The sequence below is a fragment of the Zalophus californianus genome, chromosome 8 (assembly GCF_009762305.2).
Source record: "Zalophus californianus isolate mZalCal1 chromosome 8, mZalCal1.pri.v2, whole genome shotgun sequence".
Lineage (NCBI taxonomy): Eukaryota > Metazoa > Chordata > Mammalia > Carnivora > Otariidae > Zalophus > Zalophus californianus.
Genome location: NC_045602.1, coordinates 115,742,993 through 115,755,822, shown reverse-complemented (window position 1 = coordinate 115,755,822; position 12,830 = coordinate 115,742,993). Strand labels below are relative to the sequence as shown.

Here is a 12,830-nt window from a genome sequence, read left to right as displayed (position 1 = left end):
GTCTCTAATAATTTTTTGTTTTTAACCTCACATCTGCAAACCCTCACAACTTCTAGAATTATTTTCCTAAAACAGATGTGATCATGTAAGTACTTTCAAATACTTCTCTAATGCCTGCAAAATGAAATTTAAACTCTGGGGTATTTTACATTGTTATGTACCTTTTCAGCCTCCTCCTATACCAAATCCCACCCAGCCCCCTGGTATTCTAACCACCCTTAACTGTTTGCTGTCCCTCACAAGGGCCATGCATTTTCATGTGCTACTCTGGAAGCTCCACTCACAATGATCTTTCTTCCTTTTCTAATTAGTAAAATCCTATTTCTTGAGAAACCAGCGACCCCTTCCTCTTTTGATTCAATGCTTCTTTAAACCTAAGAAGTTAAATTGCTCCTGCCTCTACGTTTCCACTGCATTTTCATATTTGCGTATGGTTCCTACAGCTTTTCATTCTGTCTTAGCTTCTAGTAAATTTACTGGTTTTTAGTTTAAATCACCCTGTAATCCCTGTCATGACAAGGATGTAGACAGTCTTTTAATTCCTATAGCACTTAGTAATTTAAACATGAGAGACATTTAATCTATTTGTTGAACCAAATGATTAGTAATGGTAAAAAACAAGTTTCCCTGCTTTATTGTTACATATACACATACTGTATCTATTGTATATAGTTTCATGGCATATATTAATGTTCTTCTGGGGCGTCTGGCTGGCTCAGTCAGAAGAGCATGCGACTCTTGATCTTGGGGTTGTGAGTTTGAGCCCCAAATGGGATGCAGAGATTACTCAAATAAAAAACTTTAAAAAAATTTTAAAATTTATATTAATGTTCTGATCCTTTCTGAAGGTCAATGCTTTGACCTGACTTTGGTTCCTCATCCTAACTCTCCAGTACAAAAAAACTTAGACAATTTATTATTTTTTTAAAAGATTTATTTATTTGGGGGGGGTGGGTAGAAAGAGAGGGACAGAGAGTCCCAAGCAGACTCCTCACTGAGCATGGCGCCCAACACAGGGCTCGAGATCATGACCTGAGCCAAAACCAAGAGTTGGACACTTAACCAACTGCGCCACCCAGGCACCCTAACAATTTAAATATAAAGAAATTAAAGTGAATATCCTTAGCTTATCCCATCCTATTTTGGGAACTGGGAGGCTACAGTGAACAAGGTAAAACAAGTAAGGGTGCCGAGACCCGGTAAATTAGCAGTATGAACTGATAAGAAATAAAACCAGTTAAGCAAGGGCTAGCTTTGTGGTCAGAGTTACGACAGGCCACAAGAGGCCTCTGTGGCAGAACTATGTGTTGGCTAGATAGAATTTTATATAAACTCTGAACTTTAAGTAAAAAGGGAGTTCCTAGTATCCAAGCAGAGATTACAGTCTTCTAGTAAATTTGGGAAAGTGCAATATTATTTAATTCCAATTAGTAATAAAATCAAGATGGTTTCTCCTCTTCAAATGATCAGTTCTAAGTAGAGATTGAGGCAAAGAAAGTTCTAGGAAATACCAAAGTTACTTATTTTGCCCACATAGTATAATGCTAGCACACAGCAAGCATCAAATAAAAATAATAAGAATAATAGCTGAGGTTATGTGTAAAACATAATCAAACAGGAAATGGCTAAAGACAGGGAAGGACATAAGAAAACAGACTTATGGGTGCCTGGGTGGCTCAGTTGGTTAAGCGACTGCCTTCGGCTCAGATCATGATCCTAGAGTCCCAGGATCGAGTCCCGCATCAGGCTCCCTGCTCAGCAGGGAGTCTGCTTCTCCCTCTGACCTTCCTCCTTCTCATGCTCTCTCTACCATTCTCTCTCTCTCTCAATAAATAAATAAAAATCTTTAAAATAAAAAAAAAGAAAAAGAAAACAGACTTATGTCCAAGGTAAGGGACCAGGCCACTCGATTAGAGAAAAAGAGTAGAGGACCCAAAAACTCCAATTGTCAAAAGCAGATTCTGATGACGGACAGGGATGTGAAGGATAAAGGATAAAGAGGTAAAGAAAATTTTAAATATGTGATCCACCAGTTAGCCTCCTCATAACAATGTTAACACTTCCAATCTGCCCATAAACTAAATTTTTACATAAACATCGATGATCTTTCACAAATACTACCATTCTTGCCATTCATTCTGACAATATTCTTTTAAATTTGGGGTGCCTGGGTGGCTCAGTCGGTTAAGCATCTGTCTTTGGCTCAGGTCATGATCTCAGGGTCCTGGGATCGAGCCCCAATTGGGCTCCCTTCCTCAATGAGGAGCCTGCTTCTCCCTCTGCCTGCCACTCCCCCTGATGGTGCTCTCTCTCTCTGACAAATAAATAAAATCTTTAAATTAAAAAAAAAAAAAAAAAAGAGAAGAAACTAGAGCAGAACCAGAGTAGGATTTTAACTCTGACACTCAATTCTATCAGTCTTTCACACCAACTTTCTAAAACACAAATACAATTGATTACTGTTTGTTAAAAGCCCTGATTATTTCCCATCTCTTCCAGCAATGATTTTTTTTGTAGCCCTGACACTTATCTGAAGGAGATGACCCACTCGCATAAAATTTTCATGGCTCCCCACTCTGCAGCAGTGGCTTTTAGGGGCATTGGCAAAAGTCTTGTGCATTTCCCTGCTTCGTGCCTCTTGCTCATATTCTCTCCTAAAAAGATTCCTTCTACTCCCCTACATTTTTTAAAAATAACTTCCTACATTTAAATAGTAAGATGCTTTAAGCATTGCCTCCTTTCACAGCAACTCTGGTCAAATACTGGTATCTCTCTTTCCTGACCAAAGTTGTTCTCTCTTCTTGCCATTACCATATACCATGGCATTTATTTTTTAATACTTGAATATTTATGCCCTCCTTGATTCTAGAAATATGTTGAGGGAGCTTACCAAAAAAAAAAAAGAAAGAAAACAACAATACTGTAACTGATCCATTAACGCAGAAAAAAATTACAATGTCATTAAAGGGATTTGTGCAAAAAACTTAGTTCTGAGGTTTCTAGCATCAAAAGCAAAGAACTAAACAATGAATTATGAAGAGCTGATTTATTCAACTTGGCACATTACTCTTTATAATCTTATGCTATTTGTCTCATATCTAATGATATATTTGCCAAATATATAATTTTTATCCATTCTTCATGTTTGTTTGTTTGTTTTTAGGATTTTATTTATTTACTTGAGAGAGAGAGACACAGAGAGAGAGAGGGAACACAAGCAGGGGGGAGTGGGAGAGGGGGAAGCAGGCTTCCCGCGGAGCAGGGAGCCCAATGTGGGGCTCGATTCCAGGATCCTGAGATCACGAGCTGAGCCGAAGGCAGACGCTTAATGACTGAGCCACCTAGGCACCCTCTTCATGTTTGTTTTTATTAAATTGTTGCCTTGTATTTGTGCATTCTCAGAAAATGTAGAACCAAGATTAAAATCTTATAAATGGCAAGAATTTTGTCTTCTTGAGGTGCATTCAGGCATTTATTACATATTCTTCCTACTATAATGATGATAGCAAATATGATAAACAGTATGCAAAGAAAAAAGTCAAAAGGAATATAACCAAAACCTAAAGGAGTAACAGTATCATCTCTAAGGACTAAGATGATAAAAGGACCCCTATTATTTTACTGAGTTTTTAAAAATAAAAAACATGTGTATTACTCATGTAACCTGAAAAGGTAAAGATTTTTTTTTTTAAAGATCATTCCAATCCAAGGTTTCAACATTAATCTGCCCAAAAAAAGAAAAGTAATTAAGAAGCTGGCTCAATTTAAATCAGCTACTCAGGCTAGCTTCAGGATGGGGAGCAGGGGAAAACAATCAGAATCTTGATTAACAAAGAAATATTAGTATCTTTCACTGAGAATCAGACAGTGCTAAGGAAAGAGACTAGTGAAGGAATCCCCCAAAATAAGTTCTAAGATACTGTCACCTTACAAAAGTGTTATTTTTATATAATTCAATCACTTTTAGGTTTTGAGGAAGATAATAGTAAGGATATGGTTTGTGGCCTAATATTCATAATCCAGAGGTGGATATAAGACAGGTTTAATAAAGGGGCTCCTAGATGGCTCAGTTGGTTAAACAGCCACCTTCAGCTCAGGTCATGATCCCAGAGTCCCAGGATCAAGTCCTCCATCAGGCTCCCTGCTCTACAGGGAGTCAGCTTCTCCCACTGCCCCTTACCCTGCTTGTGCTCTCTCTCTCTCTCAAATAAATAAACAAAATGTTAATTAAAAAATAAAAAGACAGGTGTAATAAAAGCTAAAATACTGGGGTGGCTGGGTGGCTTAGTCAGTTCAGCATTCAACTCTTGGTTTCAGCTTGGGTCATGAACTCAGTGTCCTGGGATCGAGCCCTGTGTTGGAGTCTGCTTGAGATTCTTTCCCCTCTGCTCACCACACCCCTCACTTGCTCATGAGCTCTCTCTCTAAAATAAATAAGTAAAAATTTTTAAAAGCTGAAATACTATACAGAGAATAACTGTCCTATAAGAAATAAATGCCATTAAAAGGATAAAGACTAAGGTTTCACTGTGTGATACAGATACATGCAGGTCTGAAAAAACTCTGGTGACTCACCAAATAATTCATATATAAATACCTACAAAGAGACCATATGGAGCCAGACTATTAAAGCTCTTAGTGCAGGCTATAGAAATTCTATACTATAGCCAAATAGAAGCACCAAAGGTTTTTGAGCAGGAATGTAACATAACAAATGGCATATTAGAACATTAGGAATACTAATGTGAAAGTGATACACTTGGTTAGTATGGTTAGAGACAGATACATTAATTAAATAATAACAGCAACCAAAGGATTTAAATAGGCATTTCTCCAAAAAAAATACACAAATGGCCAATAAGCTCATGAAAAGATGTTCAACATCAATAACCACCAGAGAAATGCAAATCAAACCCACAGTAACATACCACTTCATACCCACCAGGATGTCTATAATCAAAAAGACAGGTAACAAGCATTGACAAGGATGTGGAGAAATTGGAACCCTCATACATGGCTGATGGGAATATAAATGGTGCGGATGCTTTGAAAAATAATTTGGAATTATTCTTCACAAAGTGAAACATACAATATGACCCAGTGACTCTACTCCTAGGTATATACTCAAGAGAACTGAAAAGACAAACCTTCACAAAAACTTGTACACAAATGTTCATAGCATTATTCATAATAGCTAAAGAGTAGAAACAACCCAAACATATATCAACTGATAAATGGATATATAAAATGTAGTATGTTCATACTTGCAATATTACTTGGCAATAAAAAGAAATGAAATACTAATGCATGCTACAATAAGATGAACCTTGAAAACATGCTAAGTGGAAAAGAAACAAAAAGCCATACATTTTATGATTCCATTTATATGAGAGATGCAGAATAGGCAAATCTACAGACAGGAAGTAGATTAGTGGTTGCCTATGGCTGAGGGTGGCTAGGAGACATGGGAAGTCCTCCAGTAACGGGTAGAGGTTTCTAAAATTGACCGTGGTGGCAGTTATTCAACACTGTGAACATACTAAGGATCAGCGACCCTCTATATGAGTAAACTGTGTGGTATGTGAATTACTTCTCAAGGCTGTCAATACAAAACAAAAAACAATTGCAACTGCCCTGACACCAATATTTAATAGGAGAGGAAAAAAACAAAACCTGCAAAATACCCAAGAATATCCCAAAATAAAAGCATAATTTTTATACAACTAAACATTCTGTTCATTCATTCATTAAGCGAATACTAATTCAACACCTGATATAAAAGAGCCACTGCAGATTTTCTTAAGATTATTTTTATCTTGGGGAAAAAAGTATAGCAGTAGATCTTTTTAAGACTTACCAGTGATCTGAAGTTGTGATTTCATGGTCAGGCTACCCATTGAACCAAGCTGTGATCCACTGCCAGACATACCACCAACAGGACGGCAAATCTGAGCATGGAAAAGGAGACACTGTAAACATCAAAAGATTCCATATAAAAAACATGTATAGCGCTAACCAGGCTATTTCCATGTCTCACTGAAGACCACACAATAATAGTGGCCTTAGCATTGCTAAATAAAATTTTCAATTCTAGTATTCATCCTGCCTAACCTATCAACAAAATGACACTGCTTATCATTCCTTCTTCCATGGTTTACATTCTTCCCTGGAGCTCCCAATACATTCTCTAGGTTTACATCCTACCTCACTGATTGTTCTGTTCTTAGGCTCCTTTGACAATCCCTCCGGTTTTCTCCCTTCTCTTAATGTTGGAGTGCCCTGGGGCTCAGTTCTTGGTTCCCTCTTACCTCTCTGTACTCATTTCCTCAAGGATATCATCCAGTGTTATGGCTTTAAATGTCAGCTATATACCAGTGAGTCCCAACTTTGTATTTCTATCCCAGATGTCATTCCTAAACTCCAAACAAGTTCCTTTGGGTATCTAAAAGACACCCCCCCCGCCCCCCCCACCGACTTCACACATCAAACTGAACTCCTGATAACAACTCCATTCTTTCAGATGCTCAGGCTAAAAACGTGGAGTAATCCTGCCTTTTTTATTTCCCTTCCTATCTTGCCAGCAATTCAACAGTCTCTATTTGCAAAATAGATCCAGAATCCAACCATTTCTCACCAACACTACCATCAATCTGTTCATAGTGGCCACTGACAGCCTGACTTTTTTTTCATGGATTATGCCTCCCTCCTAAGTTACTCCAAGTATCAACAGGTCTCCCTGTTTCTACCTGGTGTCTAGCTTCTCCCTCTTCCTCTACCCCTCCCCCCTGCTCATATTTTCTCTTGCAAATAAATCTTTTTAAAAAAAAAGTTAGATCATATTCTACTCTGCTTAAACACTCAGTAACCTCTTATCTTAGTTAAAAGAGAATCCAAACTCCTTCCCCTGGCTTACAGATGCCTGACTCCATTCCACCCAGGACTGACTCTGATCTTACCTCATATCATTCTCCCCCTTACCCATTAAACATCTAGCTTTCTTTCTAATTCTCAAACACACTAGGTCATTCCAGCCTTTGTACCTAACTGCTCCCTCTGCTTTTTCCTCTATCTTTAAATAGAGGCACCCAAGTGGCTCAGTCAGTTAAGCACTCTGCTCTTGATTTCCTCTCAGGTCATGATCTCAGGGTCCTGGAATCAAGCCCCACATGGCTCAGGGGTGAGTCTGCTTGAGGATTCTCCCTCTGCCCGTCCTCCAGCTCATGTACACATGCTCTCTCCCTTGATCTCTCTCTCAAATAAATGAATAAATCTTTAAAAAAAAAAGCTAACACCTTGTATTCAGGCTTCAAGTTAAATATCACCTGTCAGAGAGGTCTGGACTTACCCAATCTAAAGTAGCCATCCTATCACTTTCTATGACATCACTGAAAATTTTCTGGTTTATTGACTCTAAAGTCCACAAAAGTAGGCACCTTCTCTACCTTGTTAATCAGTGCCTGGAATATTCTGGAAGTTTTTTTTTTAGTCCACAATTTCACCTGTCACAATACCCAGTATCAAAAATACAAGAAATAACAAGTATTGGCAAGAATGTTGAGAAAAGGGACCCTTGTGCACTGTTAGTAAGAATGTAAATTGGTACAGTCACTGTGGAAAACAGTACAGAGGTTCCTAAAAAAAATTAAAAATAGAAATACCATATGATCCAGTAATTCTACCACTGGGTATTTATCCAAGAAAACTGAATACATTAATTCGAAAATATACGTGCACCTTATTTTTACTGCAGCATTATTTACAACAGATAAAATATGGAAGCAACCTAAATGCCCATCAGTAGATGAATGGATAAAGATGTGGGGGGGGGGGTGTGTGTGTGTGTGTATGTGTGTGTGTGTGTGTGTGTGTATAATGGAGTATTAGCCATAAAAGAAAATAGGATCTTGCCATTTATAAGAGCATGGATGGTCCTAGAGAGTATTATGCTAAGTGAAATAAGTCAGAGAAAGACGAATACCATATACTTTCACTTATATGTGGAATATAAAACACAAAACATAGGAACAAACAAAAAAAGCAGAGGCAGACCCATAAATACAGAGAACAAACCAGTGGTTGCCAGAGGGGAGGGGGTAAGCAGACAGGCAAAATGGGCAAAGAAAGTGGGAAGTACAGACTTTCGCTTATGAAATGAGTAAGTCACAGGGATGAAAGGTACAGCATAGGGAACACATTAATGGTGTAATAGTGATGTATGGTGACAGATGGCACCTACACTTGTGTGCATAACATACAGAGCTGTCACATCACTATGTTGTATACCTGAAAATAATGTAACATTGTGTGTCAACTATACTTCAATTTAAAAAAAAAAGTCCCAGGGGCACCTGGTTGCTCAGTCAGTGGAGTATGGGACTCTCGATCTTGGGGTTGTGAGTTTGAGGCCCACATTGGGCATAGAGATTACTTAAAAATAAAATCTTTAAAAAAATTAATAAAATTTTTAAAAATAAAAATAAATAAATAAAGGAAGAAAGTAAATAAGTCCAGCGGTTCCTGGCTGGCTCAGTCCATAGAGCATGCTCGAGCAGTCAATAGAGACTTGATCTCAGGGTTGTAAATTTGAGCCCCATACTAGGTGTAGAGATTACTTAAAAATAACATCTTAAAAAGTTTTGCCTCTTCCAGAACGTCAGGTAGGTGGAATCATACAATTTGTGGCTTTTTCAGATTGCCTTCTGCTACTCAGCAATATTACTAAAGGTTCCTCCATACCTTTTCATGGCTTGACAACTTTTTTTTTAAATTGCTGAATAATATTCCATTGTGTGTTTGTACCACAGTTTATCCATTCTCCTATTAAAGGACATCTTGCTTGCTTCCAGTTTGGGGCAATTATGAAAAAAGCTGCTATAAATATTCAGATACAGGTTATTTGTCAACTTAAGTTTTCAATTCAATTGAGTAAATAGGTATACAACTGCTGGATAATGGTAAGCCTATGGTTTAACCCTGTAAGAAACTGCCAAATGGTATTCCAAAATAGTTGTGCTATTTTGCATTCCTACTAGGATTGAAGGAGAATTCCTGGGCAGCTGGGTGGCTCAGTCAATTAAGTGCACCTAAACTCAGGTAGTGATCTCGGGGTCCTGGAAATGAGCCCCCTTCTGCCTCTCCCGCTGCTCCCCCTTCCCCCACCAGCTCAAGCTCGCTCTCACTCTAAATCTTTAAAAAAAAAAAAAAGAATTCCTATTGTTCTATATCTTCACCAGCATACGGTATTATTAGCTTTTCAAAATTTTGCCAATCTAACAGATGTGCCATGACATTTCACTGATGGTTTAATTTGCAATTCCCATGACATGATGTTGAACATCTTTTCATATGCTTATTTGGAATCTATGTATGTTGCTTGGTAGGGTATCTCTTCAGATCCTTTGCTCACTTTTTGTTTTCACATTGTTACATTTTAAGGGTTCTTTATATATTTTAGAAACAAGTCCTTTACCAGATTTGTGTTTCGCAAATATTTTCTCACAGCCTATGGCTTCTCCTTTCATTCTCTTAACAGTGTAAAGGTTCCAAAATGTGGGTGTACGTGGGGGATGGGGCGGTTTCCTCACACCAACGAGCAATTCTCCGACACTGGCCGGGTGTCCTACAACTTATTTCTGACAGTATCCACCCAGAGATAGCATCAGATCCCACAGGTTAAGTGATCAGTCCTACAAGCTCCCCCACCCCACTTCAGATGCTAGTCCCAAGTCCAGGATGCCTTGTGTTGACTAACCAGCTACAGACTGGAGGTTCTAATGATTACCACCTTGGGTCTGATTAATTTGTTAAGAGTGGCTCATAGATTCCTAGATTACCAGTTTATTATAAAAGGATATCACTAACAGCCAGATGAAAGAGATGCATAGGGCAAGGTATGGGGAAAAGGTGTGAAGCTTCCAGGTCCTCAGCCAGTGCACTACTCTCCCCAAACCTTCCTGTATTTACCAACCTGGAAGCTCTCTGAACCCCATCCTTTCAGATTTTTATGGAGGCTCTGTTACACAGGTGTGGCTGATTAAATCACTGATCATTATCAACTGAACTCAGATCTTCAGCCTTCTCCTCATTGTGGGGGTGGGAATGAAAGTTCCAATTTCTAATCACACGGTTAGCTCCAATGGCAACCCGCTTCCATCCTTAAGACATCTTCTAGGGGCGCCTGGGTGGCTCAGTCATGAAGCGTCTGCTCAGCAGGAAGCCTGCTTCTCCCTCTCCCTCTCCTGCTTTTCCCTCTCCCTCTCTCCGTTTGTGTTCCCTCTCTCCAGGTCTCTGTCAAATAAATACATAAAATCTTTAAAAAAGGGCGCCTGGGTGGCTCAGTTGGTTAAGCGACTGCCTTCGGCTCAGGTCATGATCCTGGAGTCCCGGGATCGAGTCCCACATCGGGCTCCCTGCTCAGTGGGGAGTCTGCTTCTCCCTCTGACCCTCTTCCCTCTCGTGCTCTCTATCTCTCATTCTCTCTCTCTCTCAAATAAATAAAATATTTTTTAAAAAATCTTAAAAAAAAAAGACATCTTCTAAAAGTCATCTCATTAACACAACAAAAGACACCTTTATCACTCTCATCACTTAGGAAATTCCAAGAGTTTTAGGAGCTCTGTATCAGGAACACGATTGAAAACCAGATATACATTTTTTTATTATAAAATCACAGTATCACATAGTGCATTTTAATAAAGTCCAATTTCTAAGTTTTGTCTTTCACGGATTGTGCTTTTGGTGTCATATCTAAAAACTCATTGCCATCTCCTCAACAAACGGTGCTGGGACAACTGCACAACCATATGTAAAAAAATTAAGTTGGACCCCTACAAAAGAACTGTGGTTGTATGTTTTGACCTGTCTAGAAGTTACATGAAGGACTGGCTCAAGAACTTCTCTTGCCTTTGTTCTCCCTGCCTGGGAGCTTCCTTCGGGCTGGGATAGCTTCCCAGGCAGTGTTTGTCAAGAGAATTTAAAAGCAAATGTATTAACCACTGCCACCTGGGGCAAAGGATAATAGGTGGGGCACACAACAGATATACTGAAAAGACCGAGAAGGAAGAGACTAGCGAACAAGACATTTGGGGGAATGAGGGCTTCGAAAAACTCTTGGGTATTATGTTAAATATAGAAGTCCTTGCACAGGCCCAGGGGTGGATGCATGCTCAGAAGGGTCAGAAGATCCTGGCTCTCAACTCTGACCTTCAGGCTCCATGCAAACAGGAAGTAAAGGCTAAGACAGTTTTAAACTGCCTGGCTAAGCACAGGAGTGTCCAAACACAGCCAATCTGCAAGCATGGTAGTGTTTGCGGGGTTTTTTGGTTCTAAGTTTTTAAGGATATCTGTCAAATCACTAGCTGACCACTAATCTAACAGAACACAGACTTTAGTGGCCATACATAACAAAGAATACAGACTAGACAAAATTAGTTTCGAAATGTCACCAAATAAGCAAACAAAATGAGCAGCAATAATAAACCATGAAGTGGGGGGCACCTGGGTGGTTCAGTTGGTTAAGCGCTGGACTCTTATTTTGGGCTCAGGGTCATGATCTCAGGGTTCTGGGATCGAACCTGCAATCCTGGCTCATGCTCAGCAGAGTCTGTGTGAGGATTCTCTCTCCCTCTCCCTCTCCCTCTGCCCCTCCCCCTGCATGCACATGCTCTAAGATAAAGAAATAAATCTTATAAAAAAGAGAGAAGAGAAGAAACCATGAAGTGGGAGAAAAATCTGATTTCCAGAACATTCAAAATGTTCAGTTTTTCATACTAGCAAACCAAATTCAACAGCACATCAAAAGGCTTACTATACTATGACCAAGTGGGATTCATCACTGGGTTGCAAGGATGGATCAACATGTAAAAATCAGTGTTATAATTAAAAGAAAGCTAAAATCACATGATTATCACAACTGATGTAAAAAAAAGCATTTGACAAAATTCAATAGTCTTTAATGATAAAATCTGCCAAACTAGGAATAGAAGAAATTTACAAAATGAAGAATATACATGAAAAGCCCACAACTTTCACTCAGTGGTGAAAAATTAAAAGCTTGTCCTCTAATACTAGAAATAAGACAGAATACCAACTCCCACCGCTTCTATTCAACATAATACTGTAAGTCCTAGCCAGAGTGATAAGGCCAGAAAAAAATAAATAAAACAATCCCACTTACAATAGCACCAAAAATAAAATACTTAGGAATAAACTTAACCAAGGAGATGAAAACTACAAAACTCAGGGTGTCTGGGTGGCTCAGTTGGTTAAGCATCTGCCTTCGGCTCAGGTCATGATCTCGGGGTCCTGGGATTGAGCCCTGCCATCGGGCTCCCTGCTCGGCGGGAAGCCTGCTTCTCCCTCTCCCACTCCCCTTGTTTGTGTTCCCTCTCTCACTCTCTGTCAAATAAATAAATAAATCTTAAATAATAATAATAAACTCTAGCAAAGAAATTTTTAAAATCAAAAAAGTAACTAGAGTAAAGGTTAAGGAAAAACAGAAGTAGAGATAACAAGCAAGTAACTTCAGTAAGCTACAAAGCAGATAGACCAATGCTAATTGACAGCACACTCAAGAAAGTTGACTCCTATGTTGGTAATAGAGAAAAGCCTAGAACCAAGATGGTTTACACTGTAGCGTCTTCAAGAAAGGCACCAAGTAATCCTGGAAGTAGGGCATAAAGTTAAGATACATAAGCAGGATGAAAGCTATCTACCAAGCAGTTTGATTCCTAAAAATCCCCTACTTCACACCAGAAGGCTCAGGGGTTTTTTCCTCTAGAGACAGTAAAGTAGAGCATCTCTGGAATGGGAGATGCCAGGCACAGTGTAAG

General features: G+C 39.1%; 1 protein-coding gene across 5 annotated transcripts in view; it reads right to left on the bottom strand.

The window, feature by feature from the left end:
- Positions 1-12,830, bottom strand: part of ITCH (itchy E3 ubiquitin protein ligase) — a 118,261-nt gene that overhangs the window by 74,481 nt on the left and 30,950 nt on the right. For all 5 annotated transcript variants that reach the window (XM_027622085.1, XM_027622084.1, XM_027622081.1 and 2 more), the window contains one exon: positions 5,858-5,948. In XM_027622085.1, coding sequence (XP_027477886.1) covers positions 5,858-5,927 — 70 coding nt within the window. In that variant the 5' untranslated portion in view covers positions 5,928-5,948. The remainder of the gene's footprint in view (positions 1-5,857; positions 5,949-12,830) is intronic.